General features: G+C 43.6%; 1 protein-coding gene across 1 annotated transcript in view; it reads right to left on the bottom strand.

The window, feature by feature from the left end:
- Positions 1–8036: 8036 nt before the first annotated feature.
- Positions 8037–23403, bottom strand: part of LOC137431897 (lutropin-choriogonadotropic hormone receptor-like) — a 97329-nt gene continuing 81962 nt past the window's right edge. The window contains exons 11-12 of the mRNA XM_068123733.2: positions 14506–15042; positions 8037–9286 (exon numbers count right to left, since the gene is read on the bottom strand). Coding sequence (XP_067979834.1) covers positions 8753–9286; positions 14506–15042 — 1071 coding nt within the window. The 3' untranslated portion in view covers positions 8037–8752. The remainder of the gene's footprint in view (positions 9287–14505; positions 15043–23403) is intronic.

The following is a 23403-nucleotide window of genomic DNA, read 5'->3' as shown; positions in this document are numbered from 1 at the left end:
TATCAGAGAGTGCGCTGGCACTGTCGAATCCACGGACGAACGTCGGAATGACGCGGATGAAAAATGTCGGCCCCACCCATTGATACAAAACGAAAGTTGGAGTATCTTTTCGTACTCTCCTAGTTGTTTATCGAGGACATTTGCATTTCGAGTGTATAATATGTTTTATTGACACTTCCAAGTACCGTAAGCAAAACAGTAAAAACCACGAGAGTGTCTTTCACGTCCGGCCGTGCATAAATTCCTCAAGAGAGGCTCCGCCCCTCTCCTCTGTCCCCACCCTGTTGGTTGGAGGGAAACCTTCAAACCACACCTGTTACATTCCAGGAGTGAACGGATGTTATCCGGTCTCTCAAAGGTAGAGTCCCTGTATATAGAGAGTTGTGTCAACTCAAATTTGGACGCCATTTTGTGTCTAAGTGTGTCGGATTAGATATACATGTACATTCGCGATATGGGGTGATATATTCTAAACCTGCTAAAAAAAAATTTACTACACATATTTAGTCTTATTATTACATACAGGTGATATTTGTTTTGTCAAAAACTCAGCTATTGCCGTGAAAAAGAGCTGTGTGGTGATATTAAAAGTGGTATGGCAATGCATATTACAAGCCAACACTGCATATAAGAGCTAACATTATAAGTAAGACAAACCAATGCTGTCGTTCTCTGAATTTTAATAACTTTTAGAAAGGAGTGTGGGCATATCCAATATTTTCTAAAGTGTGCCGAGAGCAATTCCGGTGTAGGACTTCCAGCCGATATATAGTCTAACACACTTAAAACAAATTCTGTACGTGGTATTGCCATATTTCTATAGTGTACAACTTTAGTTTTATCGACATTTATATTCAATTTCCATTGTAATGATTTAACAAGCTGCAAGTCAGCTTCTGTCTCTGACATAAGGAAAACGTCATCGGCATCTAGTAAGATTGAAACGTTCATTTATTACTACACCCTTGCCCAGAACTCTGATGGATATTGCCTGATCGATTAATGTTTCATAGCTGGCGACTTAATTAACACTTAATTTTCGACTGCGCCAAGCCGTAATTAAACAGAGAAAAAACTTTTTAAAAATACCTGCAGTGTGCACGGTTCGTCTAGTCGAACAGATATGGAAAAGCACAGAAAAGCACAGACAGGTTTTCAACGGACAGACAACCAAAAAAAAACCGAGCAGATAGAATTGCTTTTGAACATCGATCATCAAGCGGCGTGGGCCTACCTGGCAGAGTCTCGAGGAGTCGATCGCTTTCCAGCTCTTTCGTCTGACTTTCGCTTCCCAAATTTGTCTTCTGACTTTATCACTTGGAAATCTATACATCTTATATTTCCCAGATTGGTTTGAACAACCAAAAGCAGAACAACCAGTCATTTTGTTTGGCAATAAACAACATTCCCGTACCAAGCTGACGTTCACGCATGGTGAAGTTAGACACAAAATGGCGCCACGAAATCACGTGACCAGAAATCTCGGGTCAGCGCATGGCGCAACTCTCTTTATACAGGGACTCTACTCAAAGGGAAAGAACCGCTACAGCAGATACCTCCAATATGCTTTCTGCTCAGCAAAAGAAACGAGCTCAAAATAGAAAATATTATGCAAATAACAAGCAGATGATTTTATCATGGGCACGTGACAAGTACCTCGATGAAAGTGAGGAGAAAAAGACTGTCTCTAAAGCTAGCAATGCAGGGGGCTGTGTAAGGCGCAAAGCTGCTTTCAATAAATACAATAGTGCTCACAGAGACGAGCTCAAAGCTGCTTGTAGTGAGTACAATAGTGCTCACAGAGACGAGCTCAAAGCTGCTTGTAGTGAGTACAATAGTGCTCACAGAGACGAGCTCAAAGCTGCTTGTAGTGAGTATAATAGTGCTCACAGAGACGAGCTCAAAGCTGCTTGTCGTGAGTGCAATAGTGCTCACAGAGACGAGCTCAAAGCTGCTTGTAGTGAGTACAATAGTGCTCACAGAGACGAGCTCAAAGCTACTTGTAGTGAGTATAATAGTGCTCACAGAGACGAGCTCAAAGCTGCTTGTAGTGAGTGCAATAGTGCTCACAGAAACGAGCTCAAAGCTGCTTGCGGTGATTAATTACAATAGTGCTCAAAGACGAGCTCAAAGCTGCTTGTAGTGAGTGCAATAGTGCTCACAGAGACGAGCTCAAAGCTGCTTGTAGTGAGTACAATAGTGCTCACAGAGACGAGCTCAAAGCTGCTTGTAGTGAGTACAATAGTGCTCACGTAGACGAGCTCAAAGCTGCTTGTAGTGAGTGCAATAGTGCTCACAGAGACGAGCTCAAAGCTGCTTGTAGTGAGTGCAATAGTGCTCACACAGACGAGCTCAAAGCTGCTCGTGGTGAGTACAATCGTGCTCACACAGACGAGCTCAAAGCTGCTTGTGGTGAGTACACTACTGCTCACAGAGACGAGCTCAAAGCTACTTGTAGTGAGTACAATAGTGCTCACAGAGACGAGCTCAAAGCTGCTTGTGGTGATTAATTACAATAGTGCTCACACAGACGAGCTCAAAGCTGCTTGTGGTGAGTACAATAGTGCTCACAGAGACGAGCTCAAAGCTGCTTGTAGTGAGTGCAATAGTGCTCACGTAGACGAGCTCAAAGCTGCTTGTAGTGAGTACAATAGTGCTCACAGAGACGAGCTCAAAGCTGCTTGTAGTGAGTACAATAGTGCTCACGTAGACGAGCTCAAAGCTGCTTGTAGTGAGTGCAATAGTGCTCACAGAGACGAGCTCAAAGCTGCTTGTAGTGAGTGCAATAGTGCTCACACAGACGAGCTCAAAGCTGCTCGTGGTGAGTACAATCGTGCTCACACAGACGAGCTCAAAGCTGCTTGTGGTGAGTACACTACTGCTCACAGAGACGAGCTCAAAGCTACTTGTAGTGAGTACAATAGTGCTCACAGAGACGAGCTCAAAGCTGCTTGTGGTGATTAATTACAATAGTGCTCACACAGACGAGCTCAAAGCTGCTTGTGGTGAGTACAATAGTGCTCACAGAGACGAGCTCAAAGCTGCTTGTAGTGAGTGCAATAGTGCTCACGTAGACGAGCTCAAAGCTGCTTGTCGTGAGTGCAATAGTGCTCACAGAGACGAGCTCAAAGCTACTTTTAAAAGACACTACATTGCTCACATCAATATAATAAAAGCTGTTTGTCATGTGTACTGCAGTACTCACAGACATAAAGAACTAGCTGCTCGTAGTGCACACTATCTAAAGAAGGCCAAGTCTATTCTAAAGTGTGCTCGGACATGTCACACGAAGAACAGAGCCCAGCGTTGTGCAGACATGAGGCGGAGGTATGAATTAGCTGAACCTAAGCCTTACGCAAAGCATCGGTATGTTCTTGAGGTGACAAGAAGCTACTCTGCAATGCTGAAGCTTTAGTCAAAGCTTTCAAAAAGAAGCACCAAAATATATCCAAAGCAATAATGAGTTACTCTTGTAAGAAAGCTGTGTCATCTCTAGCAGCTAAGAGATTGGTAAACAATGCCCTTCAGATGCGTAAGCAGTATGCTGGGGTCTTGCTTCAGGCTATCCGGTCAATATGTAGCCTTGAGATAAAGAAAGGGGAGACTTTGGTGAGGGTTTGCACTGCGCTCATAATGAGCCATTATTTTATGAGGCAGCCTACCTGTTTAATGTGGAAGGTAATACTGTTGATGAGAACAATATTGATCAGAATGGCTCATGTAGACCCAGCATATGAGTCTGCAGTTGGCACAAAGGAAAAGGGCGATCGTATTAGGAAGTGCTCTAGCAAGTGCAAACCGCTTACCGAGTCAGAAGTTTCCACAATATTGGAGTTCAAGTCTGACTTTGAAAAAGCCATGCGTGAGGTACGAAAAATTTTACACACTTGTGATGAAAACTGCCCTAATAATCATTACACTAAAGTTGTCCTCGAGTCAGACGAGAACTTTCAAATGGTGCATCAGAGGACCACCACCAAATGGACCACCTGAGCAGTCCTTGCGACATTGAGAAAGTGAAGGGAAAATTCATAGTAATGAAAAACTACGATGTGTATCGCACCCAGTTCCCACTTATTTTGGTCTATGCCGTGACTATACACAAATGTCAAGGGCTGTCTTTGGATTGTGCAATTGTAAACCCTTCCGATAAGGTATTTGCTGACGGAATGGCCTATGTTGCACTGTCTAGAGTGAAAACGCAGGTAGGGTTGCACCTCGTTTCATTGACCCAGCATCTATTCGGATCAATACAAAATGTGTCAAGGAGATAACCCGATTGAGGGGACTCTACAGAAAAGACCTTCCCTTGTATGACATCCCTGCTGCATCTGCTACCAAAAAGCGCAAGCTTATTGGTGTGCGCCAAAATGACGAGCCAGCTGCAAAAAAGCAACGGTCTTCTGCTGCAGAGCGAAAGGCTTCCAACTCTGCCAAGATGAAGCTTCATTCCCGTGTTGCAGAGCGAAAGACTTCGAACTCTGCTAAGACTGGAATTGACAAAGGTAAATCTAAGTTGCGGGATGAGAAGCCACAAGGAAACACTGAGCCTGAGAAGAGAGTTTGGCCATTTCAATTCAACTCAATTGATGCAGAGTGGCAGCGTGATGCTTGTGCAGATTTATGTCTTCCGTTTGAGAAACCAAATGGAGTGAGTGCTGGTGGTCATGACTTGCCTCGCACTCGTCCAGACATGCGTAAGATCAAAGGTATAATGCCAGATGGGAACTGCATATTCCGCTCGCTGTCATATGTCGTGACAGGTTCTGAAGACCACCACGAGGCAGTCCGTGCTAAAATAGTCCAGCACATGAGAGATATTGCCCCCTGTATGGTGGGACATATCAAAAGCTATTCGGGACTGAGCACTTGTTCAAGCATGGATGAATACATCCAGCAAAGCAAGATGGACAGGTATGCCTGGGGCACGGATCTCGAACTGCTTACCTTTGCACATTTGACCAAAACGTGTGTTTTCCTACTCAGTGGTACCACGGAACTGGACCCGATATGGACCCCACAATGTAGACAGAAGGTTGGCTGTTGACGTTGCAGCTAAGTCCATCTACCTGAGACACACAGGCAGTCATTATTATGTGGTCATCGTAACTAAAGAGGTTCGCAGTTCAAGTGCTAACCCACCTGGGAAAAACAAACGCACCAATTCACAGCAGAATGTCAATGATGGAAAGTCAGACGAGAAAAATAAACCTGTTAATAACAGTAAGCCCCAGACAGCCAATATACAGGAATGGCCTGATCATAGGTACTATTCCATCACGGAGGGATGGCAGTGCTCAGCATGCAATATGCTCGGTCTCGTTTTCATCAGGTCCAATGGTATGAGTTGTGGTGGTCCAGATGTGATTCTTACATGTCCAGACCATCATGGATTTCAAAAAATCAAAGGCGACGGGTAACTGATTATTCGCTCATTTGCACATGTCATCACTGGCTCACAACAACAACGCGGAGCTGTGCGTTCTGCAATTGTCACACACATGTCTGATATTGAGCCATTCATACTTTCCACTTGTGTGTCCAGTGTTGAAGCCTCCATAAGAGCTTCTCGTATGGACAGTGTAGGTGCTTGGGGTACAGAAAACGAAATTCTTACTCTCGCACATTTGCTGAACACCCCAGTGTATGTGTACAACAGCGAGAGTATGGATTGGGTGAGGTACTCCCTTATGCATGTTGACGAAAGTTTGCATGAAAATGTCACGCAGATGGCTATGTACATCAGGCTGCAGCATGATCACTTTGATGTTGTTCTCTCGACTGTGAATCCACAGTAACTATTTTGGCCGTTTCTAAGTGCACGTCATTGTGTGGCTTGAGGCTGGATGAAGACATTACTCTTTGAGAAACGAGCTGCAAGATACAGTCAGGGTTACTGAAGACAATATAGGAACCCACATGCAGTGTTTGACATTGTTGACCAAGATATCTTGGCACTTTTGCTCCAAGATTGGGTAATGGGTATCCTCTGAGTACTATATACCATTGTGTTTTTCCACATTGTAAAAAATTACAGAAACAAGTGAATAAAAAAATTTATGCTAAATTAAAAAGGCAATGTAGGGATGACAAACTACAGTCTAAAAGAGGTCCTAAACAAGATAGGGATGATGTTTGTTTAGACTTTAGAGAGTAGCTAACAGTATTGCCATCACATAACAATCCCTACATCACTGTCTCCAAACTATTGTCTAGGGCTAGGCCTCGCTAAAAGTATTAGAAGCTCCTATATTTCATTTCTGCATAAGTATAAGAAGCTCCTGTATAATTTCAGGGACTTCTTGTAGCTTCAGTTGTCTTTCCTACTTTTCTTTTTTTATCAACTTAGAGTAACCGATCACAAATGGAGATAATTATAGAATGTTGTTATTGGAGATGTTCATGCAGTTTGTGAGAAGTTGATGATCATGTACTGATATTATAACATTGTACTCGGGCTGCTCATTTGTACAGTCTCAGTATGTGGATGGTCTACAGGAGTAATCAAGTACTGGTGCAACCAATGGAGTGTTTGTAGAAGCTTGAAGCAGTAATTGATGAAGTGTAAATGAGGCAGTGATTGTTATGTGATGGCAATACTGCTAGCTACTCTCTAAAGTCAAAACAAACATCATAGTGGGGCGGCTTAGCCCAAATATTCAAAAGAATTGTGCATTTTGTGATACAAGCACCAAATTTGGCACAAATGTACATTAATATGTTGCGAACATTTTCAGATATTGGGCCACTTGAAATTCCGTAATTTTTTTTTTCAAATTTTTTCAAATTTCGTAATTTCAAATTTTTCGGGTGACACCGTCACAATTTCGGTCTTCGAGGCCGGCCGATAGGCAAAGTGTGACCGGAAGGGACGAGGTTCTCCTGACCACGTGGCCCTCGATCTGGGAAGCGAGAGGCGTTCCATTAGTGGACGCGCCCCTCACGCCCGACTTTTGGGCGGCCCCGGCAGGCCGTTTGTTTTGACGTTCCGTGACAGGCCCCGCACCCCCACCTCCGGGCCGACCGGAAGCTTGTGCTGAGTACATCATACCTGAACAACTCAGTGAGGCAGAACACAGCAGTGCACACCAGGGTGACCCCTTCAGTGCATAAACCAATTAACCTGTCCACTGCAGGGCATATAGAAATGAAGTTATTTTCTGCATATAATAATAATATAAGTTCAGTTCTATATAACAATTTCTGTTATCACCACTACCACTACAACTACCACTACTACAAGCTTTGTCTGGAATTTTGTGGACTAACAGACAAACAGACATACAGACAAGCTGGGATCAAAACATTACCTCCTTCCACCATTGAGTGTAGAGGTAAACATCATGGAAATTATATCATGCCCTAGATTTAATTCATGCTTACCCGTGTATTTGCTTCACTGGTTCACAAGGTCTTTTGCATACATGTAATTCAGACTCTCGTCTTCATTGCTGACCACACAATGTTCGCAACATATTAATGTACATTTGTGCCAAATTTGGTGCTTGTATCACAAAATGCACAATTCTTTTGAATATTTGGGCTAAGCCGCCCCACTATATCGGCCGGCCTCGAAGACCGAAATTGTGACGGTGTCACCCGAAAAATTTGAAATTACGAAATTTGAAAAAAATTGAAAAAAAAAATTACGGAATTTCAAGTGGCCCAATATCTGAAAATGTTCGCAACATATTAATGTACATTTGTGCCAAATTTGGTGCTTGTATCACAAAATGCACAACAGGTTTGCTATGCTGCTACACTATCATCCCTATCTTGTTTAGGACCTTTTTTAGACTGTAGTTTGTCATCCCTACATTGCCTTTTTAATTTAGCATAAATCTTTTTATTCACTTGTATATTATAAATATATTGGTCATGGCTCATAGAACAGTACAATATATTATGCCAACGGTGGTATTGGTTAGACCAGGGGTTCTTTACCTTTTTTGAGTCATGGACCCCTTTGAGAATCTGGTGAAAGCTACGGACCCCTCCCCAGAAAAATGCACATAAGCACATAAACACAAAATTTTGCATGCAATGAATAAATTTTATTGCATAGGAAAATTATTTCCTTCACATACCATCATACTCAGAATAAAAAAAACAATCTTTACAAAGAATATATCTCACTTTTTTCATGCAAAAAACAATGACCATTCCCTGAATAAAATGAAATATATCCAAATTGTGCAAATGAAACAAAAAATAAACTTCAATTCTGCTCAAAAGTACATTTCAGTGAGAAGGCTGTTGTTGTTTGGCTTCAATAAGATGAAATTGGCATGTCATGCATGTCATGTTTGACATCCAATCGATTTCTACTTTTCGTTTTGATGGTAACAAGTGCTGAAATAATTTTTATGCGCCTGGTTCACGGACCCCCTGAAGCCCATCCACGGACCCCAAAGGGGTCCATGGACCACAGGTTAAGAACCCATGGGTTAGACCAAAGGCACAAACATTTGAGAAATGTGTTTTGGGCAAATGATAAGATCAGCAAAATTTTAGGGCAGTGAGACTAAACCCCAGGATCCCAGAATCAGGCTACTGTCAGAGATCAGTTTGAGACAAGGTTGGGAGTATGGAAAAAATCACCTACTATAAAATGACAAAAATTCCTAAAACAGGTTTAAGTCTGACGATACAAATGAACTCTTAGCTCTTACACGAGCCTCGATCTTGTAGACCAAAAAAAAAAAAACCTCAAGGAAATACATTAATGGAATAGAGTCGTGAGTAATAGACCTCAGTGCTCCACACTATCATTCTCATGCCGATGATTCAACTCAAAGCGGTGGTTACAGCTTGTTGAACCTCGTCTTGGCCTCCCATCACGCGTGGAAGAACTAGCCGCAATGTAGCCATCACCACACAACCTCCAGAACTTCAGATGGCGATGCACACGCACAAGGTCTCTGCGAAATGTGCGTGAGCACAGCGAGTAGAGCAATGGATTTGCCAAAGCATTGAATGGATACAGGAACACCAAGAGGATCTTCGACTGTGAGACAGTGATGATAGTTTTGTGAGTTGCTGCCAACAGTGCAACGATTGATATTGGTACAATGCACACAAAGTCTGTGAAGATGAGAAGAGCCATGCGCTTGGCGATACGAATGTCCTGGAGGCCTGACGTGAAGTTGGGGTTCCGCACAATCATGTAGATATGAATGTATGAACAGCATATAATGAGGACGGCAACATCGTTGATGATGAGCAGAAAGATGATGTAACACAATGCCGACAAGTTTCCGATGTCCATTGGTAAGCAGAAGCTCACCTGTACACAAGGAAAGACTCATAAATACTGAAACAATCCACCTCTAATGATTTAGAAGATTACATGAACATTTTCAAGATAATAATGTTTCAGTATAATTAGTCTTTTACCACTTTAGAGTCTGTCCGTGCAAACTGTGGCCATGCTCTCGTGTTACGTAGGACTCAAAGTTATAAATCTATTACAGTGAGGTGTGTGTGTCACTATGTCAGTGTGAAGCCTCATCCTTGACTTGTACACAATTCTCACGTCTTGTGTCATTCCAGTTGTCACCTGGGAACGTAAAGCACAAACAGTTTCTTTGAAGCAGGACAAAAATTTAGAAATAAATTCCTTGGTGAAAGGTACCCACTAGCTTCCCATCAGAAACGCACACATGTTTACGGAGTCACTAACACCTGCTCTTTCTGCAAGAAAACCACTTTGGAGGCCATTCAAAAGTTACGTAACTCATTTTTTGCCCAAATCCGACACTTGCCTCACCTCCTTGTAATGCTCCATACCACTTCAACAGACATCCCCTAAAATATTATGTAACGCCCGATGAAGATCCCCCCCCGTTTGTCTGTACGCTCACTTTTACTTGCCTACAGGTCACAGTTTTTAACCGATCTTCACGAAACTTCACCAAATGGTAAAGTTCGTGATCCGACAAAATCCCATATATTGTTGAGGTCAAAAGGTCAACATAGTCCAACGGTCAACCACGTTTTTCGAATTTCTAAAATCCTCAATTTTCATCCAATTGACTTAAAATTTTGAATATGATTTTTCATATCAGCAAACTGAATTCAACCACCAACTATTTTTGATATCAGCATTGGCCAAAGGTCAACAACAATTTCAAATTTCTAAAATCCTCAATTTTCATCCGTTTGACTTGAAATTTGAATAGGATTTTCATATCAGCGAACTGAATTCAACCACCAACTATTTTTGATATCAGCGTAGGCCAAAAGGTCAACATAGGCAAAAGGTCAACAACAATTAAAAAAATTTAAAATCCTCAATTTTCATCTGATTCACTTTTTTTTTTTTGGTCTACAGAATCGAGGCTCGTGAAAGAGCTAACATTTATCACACAAGCAAATCAAACAGACAAACAAAGTATATAAAAAGGGGAGCGGTAGACAAGATGGGGAGAGAAGGGGAAGCACACAAACACAACATTTGAGAGCAGGGACATCGGGAGATGTGTGGGAGGGAGAGGGCTTGGGGGAGGAGGCGTGGAAGGGGGGTGGGGGGAGGGAGAAGTATAAAACACAAAGACACCAAGGACTTCCAGGAAAGAAGTTGGTATTTCAAAAAAGTGGATTTGGGGTGAAATTAGCGGGGGTAGAAAAGATCAAAGTTTTGAATGGGGGAGAAATTGGGTTTTGAATAAGAGATGGTGGTGAACAGCTGTTTTAAAGACCTGGAGGGAGGAGTGAGATTGAAGAGAGTGAGGGAGTTTGTTCCAGAGGCAGGAGAAAAGAGGAATGAAGGAGTGAAGGTGAGCAGAGAGTCTTGATTTTGGCAGTTTAACCATAAGAGGGTTGCAGGCAGATCTTGTGCGACCTGTAGGAATATTTGGGAGACAGAGCCCAGAGAGAGCTGGGGGAGCAAGGCCGGAGAGGAGTCGGTAGAAGACGGAAAGACCACCAACCTGCCTACGGTGAGTAAGTGAAAAGCCCTCGGATATAGCTTCATCGCGGAAGATTCCAATGATTCTGAACGCTTTGGTTTCAACAGCGTGAAGACGAGCTAGGTGTGAGGCAGGAGCACCAGCCCAGAGGGGAGAGCAGTATTCCATTGATCTGTGGATGAAAGCCTTGTATGTGGTGAGGAGCTCAGGTGTGCCAAGGAAGGACTTCGCACGACGGAGGATACCCAGTTGGCGACTGGCTTTGGAGGCCAGATTTGAAATGTGTTTTTCATAGGATAGATCATGGCAGATAGTGAGACCCAAAAGCTTGAGTGACAGAACTTCTTGGAGAGGATTATTCAGAAAGTGGATGGTAGGGTTGTCCAGTCGGTCTTTTCGGAGAGACATCGTAAGAGTGTGAGATTTGTCAGGATTGAAAGACATGTTCCAATTGTTTGCCCAGTCTGTGATTTTGTCCCGGTCTGCAAAGAGTGAGGAGGCTGCAGACTGCCGATCTGAGGGATGAGGAATGGAGCGGCAGAGAGTGGAGTCATCAGCAAAGAGATAGAGAGGATTTTCAAGAGAGTCAGAGAGATCATTGATGACGACCAGAAAAAGCACAGTGCCAAGAACACTGCCTTGGGGAACTCCAGCCTGAACAGGAAGAGGAGATGAGAGAAACCCATTCAGGGCCACGTGTTGACTACGACTAGAGAGGAAGTCCGCCAGCCATGCGTGGAGATTTCCATGGATACCAAAGGAGGAGAGTTTGGTGAGCAGAGCGGGGTGCCAGACCGTATCGAAGGCATGTGATATGTCAAGGGAGACAGCTCTAATTTCCTGTTTGGCATTGAGGACCTCCATCAATTGTTGAGACAGCAGAAGCAGCATGTCCAGAGTAGAGTGACCTGGTCTGAAACCAAATTGATGATCAGAGATCAAGCCATTGGAGAAGAGGAAAGATTTGATATCCGAAGCAATGATGGATTCCATGACTTTGCTGATAATTGGGAGAAGGCTGATTGGTCTGTAGTTGCTAGGATCTGACTTTGCACATTTTTTGTGCAAAGCGGTGAAGTTGGCTGATTTCGAAGCAGATGGCAGATGACCTTGAGCAAAAGAGAGGGTGAAGAGAACAGAGAGAGGGAGTGAAAGAGTGGAAGAACCGGATTTTAGGACCCGTGGCTGATGCCGTCAGGTCCAGTTGCAGAATCAGAGTCGAGGGTTGACAGAAACTTTTCCACCTTGTCAGGAGGAAAGGACACAGAGTCCAGGAGCAGCTGGGTATGACTGGGTATGGTGGGTACAGAATGGGATGGGTTTGGGACACAAGATTTTGAGGCAAACACAGATTTGAGGCATTCAGCTTTTTCACGTGTGGAGTCAGCTGTGTAGCCGTTTGAGGTAAGGGAGGGGATGGAGGGGGAACAAACACCAGATACAGATTTGACCAGACGCCACCAGGATTTGGAAGAGGGAGACAGATAAGAGAGTTCGGTCTTGAGAACGGAGAGATATTGTTTCCTGGCTCTGCTGAGGGTGGACACACACTTGTTCCGAGCTTTGTGAAAGGAACTGAGATTTCCTTCCATTGGATTAGTCTTCCATGAGGTGAAGGCAAGTTGCTTCATGGCAACTGCCTCACCACAAGCTTCAGTGTACCATGGACGGGAGGAAGGGAATGACAACTGAAGACGTGATGGGATAAATCTGTGCATGAGAGAGGGAGCAGTTTACTTTGGAAGAATTCCTAGGAAGAGTTGATGTCAGAGGCAGTAGAGATGGAAGACCAGTCAAGCCAAGTGTTCAGGCTATTGGTCCTCCTATGGTTGGCAGTGAGTGCCCCAAAGCATTGACGGAAAGAGAGTGGCAATCATACGTGTAGGAAAATAGCATGCTCAGTCAGGGTCACCCAGATAGCTTAGATGGCAGAGCATTGGTTCCGGTTTTCCAGAAAACCTTGGGTTCGATTCCTGGTCTGGTGCATGTAATTTTCCCACATATATCAATTTCATTTGATTTTTAAATTATATTTCACCAGTGAGTGATCGGGCTAAAACCGATACATAGCACGATATCTCAAAAAGTTATGGACGGATATGGACGAAACTTGGTGAACATGTTGTGTGTGTGACATGGACTTATCGATTCGATTTTTGTGAAGATCTGAATGTGGATTCGGATACGAGAATTATTTAATTTTAAGTGATTCTTCACCATTGAGATAACTGGTGAAAAGCGATACATAACATTAGATTTTGGTTCAGGTCGGAATCCAGATCCGGCCTATCAGTTCAAAACATAAACTGTTCAGCCTGGCGGAGGTATGCTCTCTACCGAGTGTCGTTTAAGGTTTTTACTTTGTTCATACTGGTCACAATATCTTTCTGAAATTTTACGTATGTATTGTATTGTTGTGCGACATAAAAAAAATTAAACGAGAATTTGGGTGACTCAAATGAATTCATCAGAGACAGAGTTAGCATGGACAGAACCCTCGGTCTAAAAAGTTGCCAAATATTATAGGCTATGAGCCAGACCCCCCAAATTGACCGGTCGGTACCATACAGATGGAGTAAGGCTCATTGTGATTTTTAGCAAGATATACGTCCCTAGATATATATAAAAAAGTGATAGCAGTGTATAACTCTCGGCCATCTCTGTGTTATCACCCGAAATATTATTATACGCCTGCTTCGCTTCGCCAAAAAATGTGATATTTGCTAAAATTGGAATAAATATGTTTTTAAGGACCACAGAGTGCCGAGATCGAGATCGAGATCGTATTTGTTCGAGAGATCATGATAAACCTAGAGTGTGGAGCAAGTTTGCATGCATTGTGAAATATAATGTAGCTGATGTTACAAACCTACTTTAGGATACTAGCTAATACCAAAAATTACACTGAGATACCAAAAGTAGTAGACGAATAAACCTAAAATGTTCAAAAGCTATGTTTCGTTCCAAAATATCAAAATTAGGGGGTATGGTTGAACATATTTTGAACTTTGCCAAAATATGTGCCCCAAACAACCACCATATTACAAAGTAATGATATATTCCAATGCAGTGGTTCCTTACGAAGATTTTGAGGGGTCAAATGTTACTCTGGGAGTTTTCATTTTTGAAATATTGACAAAAATGTACAATGTGAATTCTGAACTCGAAGCGATTTCGACCACTTTTTCACTAAATTTAACATACTTTTTGTCATTATATCAATATTTTGATAAATAACCCCCCACAAATGTTCTATATTTCTATTACTATATTAGTTGGCATCCAGTATGCAAATTATTGGCACTCTGTGGTCCTTAAAAACATATTTATTCCAATTTTAGCAAATATCACATTTTTTGGCGAAGCGAAGCAGGCGTATAATAATATTTCGGGTGATAACACAGAGATGGCCGAGAGTTATACACTGCTATCACTTTTTTTTCATATCTAGGGACATATATCTTGCTAAAAATCACAATGAGCCTTACTCCATCTGTATGGTACCGACCAACCCCCTTGGCTCATAGCCTATTATTCATGTCGAGGATTAAAAGTTTGCATTGTAATGGCAGTCATTAAATCTCTGACGTCTCACCTTGTTGTAGCTGCTGACCCCGAGCAAGGGCAGTATACCAAGTCCCAATGCCAGGCACCACAAACTGGCCATGAGATATGCCACAGGTTTCAAGCGCAGCTTGCGATCAGGATGCATCGCCTGAACGATAGCTTGTCTGCGCTCCAGTGTTATTACAGTTAGTGTGAATATGGACAGTTCAGTGGAAAAGATGCTCAAGAACCCAGTGAAGCCACATCCGGTGTTGCTCTGCCATTCTATGGCATACTTATGGAATTGGCCACGGGTCTTTAGGTCGACTGTTGCGATGCACAACAAATATATGCCCATGCACATATCAGCGAAAGATAAGTGACAAATAAGGAAGCGAGGTACCGTTAATTTATGACCCGAAAACACAAGCCCCATGAGAACAGTGAAATTACTCGCTACTGCAAGTACTGACACGAGCCAGATGGCCAGCCGCAGGGCCGGGTATCCCACGATATCCTCACATGGGTTGAAGGCATTGGGGACCGGGACACACTCGACGTGCGTAGATTTTCCCTGGCACCGTACCTTGAACAAAATTTCAACATATTTTTAACATTAGCAATGCAATCATAACATAAGGGAAAAGCAAAACAATTATACAAACATTAAAATTATAATGTTGTGGTTATGGAAAAGACGCTGAGGTGACACACTCAACACATAAGGAACCCTCAGTTAGATATTTAATTAGTAATTGTGTTTAGTCAGGTTACCTTTCCCCTCGTAACAGAGATGGGGAAATGTGTTGTGTTTGTGTGTGTAGCAGGTTCTGTCCCCTTTGTAATTTCTTACCTTTTTGAAATCCCCGATCCATCCATCCATCTCAATCTCCTTCCCTCTAAATTCTAAAACCTCTCAAGCCCCATACTGACTTAACCTCCCCTCTCTTCATTCAATCCATTTCAATCCCTTCAATCCTCATTCCATTTAAATCCTTTTTCCCATCTTTCTTCCCCCTGCACCTTTCCACAGCGCAAATCATGCACACAAGACAATAGGCCGTGGGCTGAGTAGGGTTTACATGCACCCCGCCCCCCCCCCCCACAACTTAACTTCCCGGGTATGTCCATGTACCCCCCACCCTAGGGGTTAGGAAAAACCATGTTAACAGAAAAAAAACTCATTCCCTCATAGTTTGACCTCTGGTGACCTCATTAGTGACCTCATTTGCATATAACACATATCATTGTAAAGAGTGTCCCAGGACAAACATTTTGAGGGGTCATATGCAACCATAGGATGACGAGGTAAAATGTTATGGCCATTTGAATTTCGCCTACCCCTAATTTTCGGAAATCACTGACACAGGGGGGGTAACATCAAAATATGCGTGGGAGGTACCTTGGGAATGAGTTTTTTTTTCTGTTAACATGGTTTTTCCTAACCCCTAGGGTGGGGGGTACATGGACATACCCGGAAGTTAAGTTGTGGGGGGGGGGGGGTGCATGTAAACCCTACTCAGCCCACGGACTACAACATGTCTTACAGCACACGCATTCCATTACAAAACATAATCAAAGCTATATTCCAAGGAATTCCTGCACTGGGAGCGTAACCTACAACACACCGCTGCAGTGCCACCAGGAACGACCTTCTGAAAAGCTATGGGGGAAGCTGCATGCGAAAACCAGGTGCATGACCGACCTTCAGAAAAGCTATGGAATACGCGCACCAATGGGGAAGTAACACGCAGGGATCAGAGGGTGTTGGAGGAACTCTTGCCTCGCCTCGCCTAAGGCCAATATAAGTCAGAATGCACCAGAGTTCCATGGCTGACTCACGCACCAAGGCACCTGAACGAGAACCATAACTGCCTGCTTGCCTATTTTGAGTGGAGGGACGGGGCAAGATGTTGTGCTGGGGCGAGGATCCGGGAGAGAATGGCGGCAAGAGGTTTTTGGGGCGCAGCAGCCCACATACTGACACACATCATCTTTCCTTTCTACATTCCTAATTCGTCTAATTGAGACGCACGAAAGAGAACTATAAACGATTGAACCTCTTCACCTGTATGAGCGAGGTACCAACACACACCTCACATCTTTCCTCTATCGCCGTGGTTCCCAACCTGGGGGCCATGGTCCACTGGGGGGGCCATGGTGTATTTCTCAGGAGGCCATAGGGTAATTTGAACCATACTAAAAATTAAATATTGTTTTTGTTTTTCTTTTGATATTGTTTTGACTTTGATATTGTTTTTTTTTTTTCCTATTGCAGATTTGACGTTATGGCTTCTGGGAGTAAAAAAGAAAGTATCTTGACGAATACATAAAGCTTGGATTCACGTCCATTACCGTGTCTGGCCAAGAGAAACCACAATGTGTGCTGTGTCACAAGGTTTTGAGTACTGAATCCATGAGGCCATCCAAGTTGAAATTGCACCTCAAGACGAATCACGCACAACATGCAAAGCAGGATCCCGAATTTTTCAAGTGGCATGAAAGAAATTTAAAGCGACAGAAGTTGGATGAGGGAGGAGCTTTTCAACAACAAAATGTAGCAACTGTCCAGGCTTCTATGAAGTTTCTCTTGAAATTGCAAAGAAGAAAAAACCCCACTCGATTGGGGAGACACTCATCAAGCCTTGCACCCTCCTCATTGTCGAACGGGTTCTCGGCAAGGCAGAGGCTCGCAAAGTTGAACAGGTGTCTTCATCGAATAATACAGTGCAGCATCATATCCGTGACATGTCGGAAGATGTGAAACAACAGATCATCAATGAGTTTAAGGCGGCGCCTTTCGGCTTGTTTTCTTTTCAACTTGATGAATCGACCAATGTTAGTTCCTGCTCCCAGCTACTGACATTCGTTCGCCATGTCAAGGAAGATGATATCAAGGAAGAATTCTTGTTCTGCAGTGCCCTGGAAACAACGACAAAAGCTAACAACGTCATGGAAAAAAATGAAGTTGTTCTTCGATGCGGGAGGAATTCAGTGGGAGAATGTATGCGGTGTCTGTACTGACGGTGCTCCTGCCATGCTTGGTTCCAAATCCGGATTCCAAGCAAAAGTTAAGATGCTGGCACCACAAGCGAAAGGAACCCACTGTATGATTCATCGCTATGCCCTGGCTTGTAAGACTCTCCCTCTCTCATTGAACAAAGTTCTTGAAGTCGTAATCAAGATTGTTAACGACATCAAGGCAGGGGCTCTCAACACCCGAATGTTCAAGGAGCTGTGCAAAGACATGAACGCGGAACATGAAACATTGCTGTACTATACTACTGTATGCTGGCTTTCGAAAGGGAATGTTCTGAACCGCGTCTTTGAACTTCATGCGGAAGTCAAACATTTATTGAATCTTCAAGGGAAACATGACCTCCTGCAGCATTACGACGAAGAATTGTGGAACGAACGACTTGCTTATCTTGCTGACATTTTCGAGCAGCAGAACCAGCTGAACCTCATGCTCTGAGGAAGAGCGACTAATATTATTCTTTTCCACACTCATCTAAGAGGATTTGTTGCCAAGCTCCAAAACTGGCGGAGGAAAGTGAACACAGGAAACATTGCTATGTTCGAAAGAATGTCTGAATTGCAAGACAGCATGGGAAAAGAGCTTGATCCCGTACTGAAAAATGACATTCTTGAGCATCTGCAGTCAATGGAGCTAGAATTTCATAAGTATTTTCCTGATTTAGACGACAATGAGGCAAAAATGTGAGGAATCCTTTTTCCATCAACCTTTGCGTGGAGAGCATGCCGCAGGCAATGCAAGATGAATTCCTGGATCTCTGAAACGATTCATTTGCCAAAGACACATTCGAAGAGAAGAGCTTGACGGAGTTTTGGGTGGGAATGGGTCGCTACCCTAATATCAGCCAGATAGCTATCCGAGTGCTTCTGCCATTCTCGTCTACCAATCTCTGCGAAGCGGGGGTTTCCACGCTGTTGAATATCAAATCGAAACAGCGTAATCGGCTCCACGTGGAAGATGACCTCCGCTGTGCCCTGACTGTGACTCAACCACGGATACCCCAATTGGTAGCTAAAATGCAATTTCAGCCAGCCCACTGAGTTTTTAATTCACTTTTATGGCGCATGCACCGCGTCCCTAGTTTTGATTACCTGAGTTGTTGTCGAATTGAGTTTCTTTTTGTGAGATTATAACACACTGCGTTAAATACAGACACAACAGAGGTTTTTAGTTTTCACATATTCTTGACTTGGAACCTTTTCATACTGTTGTCTTGTGTGACAGTTCTATTTTATGCTGTCCATAGTGTTGCTACTGATAATATTAAAATCTCATATCAAACATGCATCATTTGAGCGACGTTGCTTTGTTTGCTTCTTCCAAAAACGATGTAGTTGGGAGCCAGTAAGGAACAGAAAAAACTAAGGAACTAAATGTTCATGTTGGCTACTTGGAATTCCTCATTTTCTGTGTAATAATTTACCAATTCTCATACAAACAAAATAGCCAATTAAAGGAAAAAAACACCTCTCAGAATGCACCACAGAGCATCTAGAAATCCAAATTTTTCTGGGGGACATGCCCCCAGGCCCCCCAATGCCTAATTACACGTGCTCTGCCACTCGACCCTCGCGAAAGGGAGGGGGTGCTGGGGATGTGCTCTGGGCTTGGATTCAAAATTAACCCAAGCTTTGATCAAGAGCGCGTATTCCACCTGCCCCGATGAAAGTGGGGAGATGACTTGCAATTTTTTTTACTGTACATTAAACAGTGAAAGTGGTTTAACCACTGACCCCTTTCCTGGGTTTGAATATCGACCTGCCAGAGGGAGGAGAGAGGGTTTGACACCATATTTAGCTCCTGATGGGAGCGCGTATTACTCCTACTATGAAATGGGAGATAATGGTGATGATTATAGGATAGCAGAAGCATGCATGTTAAAACAATACTCAGAAAACGAGAGTTGTCTGCATAACAATAGAAAAGAAAAATCAATGATCATTCAACGAAGAATATAAAAACAAGAAGACGTCACGTAGAGCACGATACTTGCAAAATCCACAACTCCCCTCCTCACCCCCCCCCCCCAAAAGATTGCCAATTATCCATTAAATTGTCCATTTCATCAAGATTAAAATTGACGATCTTGATCAAAGTTCGGGTTAATTTTGAAAAGTGACGATTTTTCAGATGAAAAATTGATTTGAGAGGTTTGACCTTGAGTTGACCTTTGACCTTTTGACCTCAAAATTCATTGGTTTCCCAATTCAGTGATGCACTATGTAATTGCTGTTTTATTGTCAAGTTAATAAGATAAAAATTGATGATTTTATAAGTTTGATCTTGAGATGACCTTTGAACTTTTGACCATAAAAATAGTTGTTTTTCCAATTCAGTGAGGCACTTTGCAAATGCTGTTCAATTGTCAAGTCAATCAGATGAAAACTGACGGTTTTTCAGATGAAGATTTATGATTTTGGAAGCTTAACCTTGAGTGGACATTTGACCTTTTGAGCTCAAAAAATAGCTTGTTTCCTAATTTAGTGACTCACTATACAAATGCTGTTCAATTTTCAAGTCAATTGGATGAAAAATGGCGATTTTAGAAACTTGACCTCCAGGTGACCTAAAACCTCAAAATAAGAAAGCTTCTCAATTGTGACGACCTCTACAACGTGGTGAAAATTCATGACAATCGGTTTAGAATTGTGACCTGTAGGAGAGTGACAAACAGACTGACAGAATAACAAACACCAACCGACCAATATACTTGAAAAATCTTCGATTTTGCAAGTAATAAAAACAATTATGGACGACGAGTGTGACTCCGCACGCCTCACCTCACCACATGACGTTTCAGAGGGATAGGCATCTTTGACCATTTCGGTATCTTTTGGGTCTTCAGGATCTCCTTCATGGTCTTTTGGGTCTTTGGTGTCTTCAGGGGCTATTGGGTCTTACGGGTTTTTTCGTTTCTCTGGGTCTTTAAGGTTCTTTGGGGTCTTCATGACGTTTTGGGTCTTCAGGGTGTTTTGGGTCTTTTGGGTCTTCAGGGTCTTTTTTTTTTTTTGTACAACATTGAGGATCTGGTCAGAGCTAACATCCATCACAAAAGAAAAACGGACAAACAAAACATACAATAAAGGGAGCGGGAGACAAGATGGGGAGAGAGAGGGAAGCACACAAGTACAACAGCAGATAACAGGGACAACGGAAGATCCATGGGAGGGAGAGGGCTTGGGGAGAGGAGGCATGGGAAGGTAGGGGGGGGGGGGGTAGGATAGGTATAAAACACATGGAAACTGCTAAAAAGGGAAAGAAAGAAGTCGGGATTTCAAAAAAAAGTGGATCTGGGGTAAATTAGTGGGGGTAGAAGAGATCAAGGTTATGGATGGGGGAAGACAAGAGATGGTGGTAAACAGCTGTTTTAAAGACATGGAGGGAGGAGTGGGATTGAAAAGAGTGAGGGAGTTTGTTCCAGACGCGGGAGTAAAGAGGTGTAAAGTGGCGGTGTAAGAGGTGTGAAGTGGTGGTGTAAAGAGTAAAGAGGTGTGAAGGTGAGCAGAGAGTCTTGATTTGGCAATTTCACCACAAGAGGGATACTGGCAGATTGTGCGACCTGTAGGAATATTTGCGGGACAGAGCACAGATAGAGCTGGAGAGCTAGGCCAGATAGGAGTCGGTAGAAGACAGAAAGACCACCTACCTGCCTGCCATGAGTGAGTGAAAGGCCCTCGGAGTTAGCTTCATTGTGGGAGATTCCAATGATTCTGAACGTTTTGGTTTCAACAGCGTGAAGACGAGCTAGGAGTGAGGCAGGAGCACCAGCCCAGAGCGGAGAACAGTATTCCATTGAGCTGCTGATGAAAGCCTTGTATGTGGTGAGGAGCTCAGGTGTGCCAAGGAAGGACTTCGCACGACGGAGGATGCCCAGTCGGCGACTGGATTTGGAGGCCAGCTTGGAAATGTGGTTTTCCCAGGAAAGATCATGGCAGATAGTGAGACCCAAAAGCTTGAGTGACAGAACTTCTTGGAGAGGATTGTTCAGAAAGTAGATGGGAGGGTTGTCCAGTTAGTCTTTTTGGAGAGACATAATAAGAGTGTGAGATTTGTCAGGATGGAAAGACATGTTCCACTTGTTTGACCAGTCTGTGATTTTGTCCAGGTCTGCAGAGAGTGAGGAGGCTGCAGACTGCCAATCTGAGGGATGAGGAATGGAGCGGCAGAGAGTGGAGTCATGAGCAAAGAGATAGAGGATTTTCAAGAGAGTCAGAGAGATCATTGATGAAGACCAGAAAAAGCACAGGGCCCAGTACACTGCCTTGGGGAACTCTGAAGAGGAAGGGGGAGATGAGAGAAACCCATTCAGGGCCACACGTTGACTACGACCAGAGAGGAAGTCCGCAAGCCATGCATGTAGATTTCCATGGATACCATAGGAGGAGAGTTTGGTGAGCAGAGCGATGTGCCAGACCGTATCGAAGGCACGTGATATGTCAAGGGAGACAGCTCTAATTTCCTGTTTGGCATTGAGGACCTCCATCCATTGTTGAGACAGCAGAAGCAGCATGTCCAGAGTAGATTGACCTGGTCTGAAACCAAATTGATGATCAGAGATCAAGCCATTGGAGAAGAGGAAAGATTTGATATCCGAATCAATGATGGATTCCATGACTTTGCTGATAATTGGAAAAAGGCTGATTGGTCTGTAATTGCAAGGATCTGTTTTTGCACATTTTTTGTATAAAGCAGTAATGTTGGCTGATTTCCAAGCTGATGGCAGATGACATTGAGCAAAAGAGAGGGTGAAGAGAACTGAGAGAGGGAGTGAAAGAGCGACAGAGCAGGATTTTAGGACCCGTGGGCTGATGCCATCTGGTCCAGTTGCAGAATCAGAGTCGAGGTTTGACGAAATCTTCTCCACCTTGTCAGGAGAGAAGGACACAGAGTCCAGGAGCAGCTGGGTACGACTGGGTACGGTGGATACAGAGAAGGATGGGTTTGGGACACAAGAGTTTGAGGCAAACACAAAGTTGAGGCATTCAGCTTTTTTATGTGCGGAGTCAGCTGTGTAGCTGTTTGAGGTAAGGGAGGGGATGGAAGGGGAACGCACACCAGAAACAGATTTGACCAGATGCCACCAGGATTTGGAAGAGGGAGACAGGTTTGAGAGTTCAGGCTTGAGAGTAGAGAGATATTGTTTCCTGGCTCTCCTGAGGGTGGACACACACTTGTTCCGGGCTTTGTGAAAGGTAATGAGATTTCCTTCCATTGGATTTGCCTTCCAGGAGGCGATGGCAAGTTGTTTCAGGGCAACTGCCTCACCACAATATTCCGTGTACCATGGACAGGAGGAAGGGTATGACAACTGAAGATGAGATGGGATAAATCTGTGCATGAGAGAGAGCAATTTACTTTGGAAGAATTCCCAGGATGAGTTGATGTCAGAGGCAGTGGAGATAGGAGACCAGTCCAGATGATTGATGGCTGCTTGAGGACCATGCCAGTTAGCCTGAGTGAAATGCCAGACTCGTCGACGCTGAGGAGGCTCTCTGAGAATGGCCAGAGAGATGTCCACTTTAACAAGCACATGATCAGATGAGCCGATTGGAGCAGAAGAAGAGCAGCAGACATTTGCAGGGAAGTTAGTCATAACCAAGTCTAGAAGAGAAGATGCTCCGTTGACTGAGATTTGGATCGGGAAATTGACAGATTGTGTCGGTCCCAATGAGTCGCAGAAGTCCTTTGCTGAGGAGCCATGGCTGGTGAGAGAGGTACCCACACCTAGCCAGCTGGGATGATGACAATTGAAATCACCACATTTGAGGAAGAGAGAGTTGGGATGAGTAGATAGAAGTTTGTCCATGTTATCAGACAGCGAGATGTAGATGGAGTCATCACTGTTTGGTGGGTGGTACAACACACATATGAACAAAAGGTGGGAGCGAAGGGGAAGCCGTAGCCAGAGGT

The sequence above is a fragment of the Myxine glutinosa genome, chromosome 1 (assembly GCF_964187855.1).
Source record: "Myxine glutinosa chromosome 1, kmMyxGlut1.1, whole genome shotgun sequence".
Lineage (NCBI taxonomy): Eukaryota > Metazoa > Chordata > Myxini > Myxiniformes > Myxinidae > Myxine > Myxine glutinosa.
This window is presented reverse-complemented; position numbering and strand designations above follow the sequence as displayed.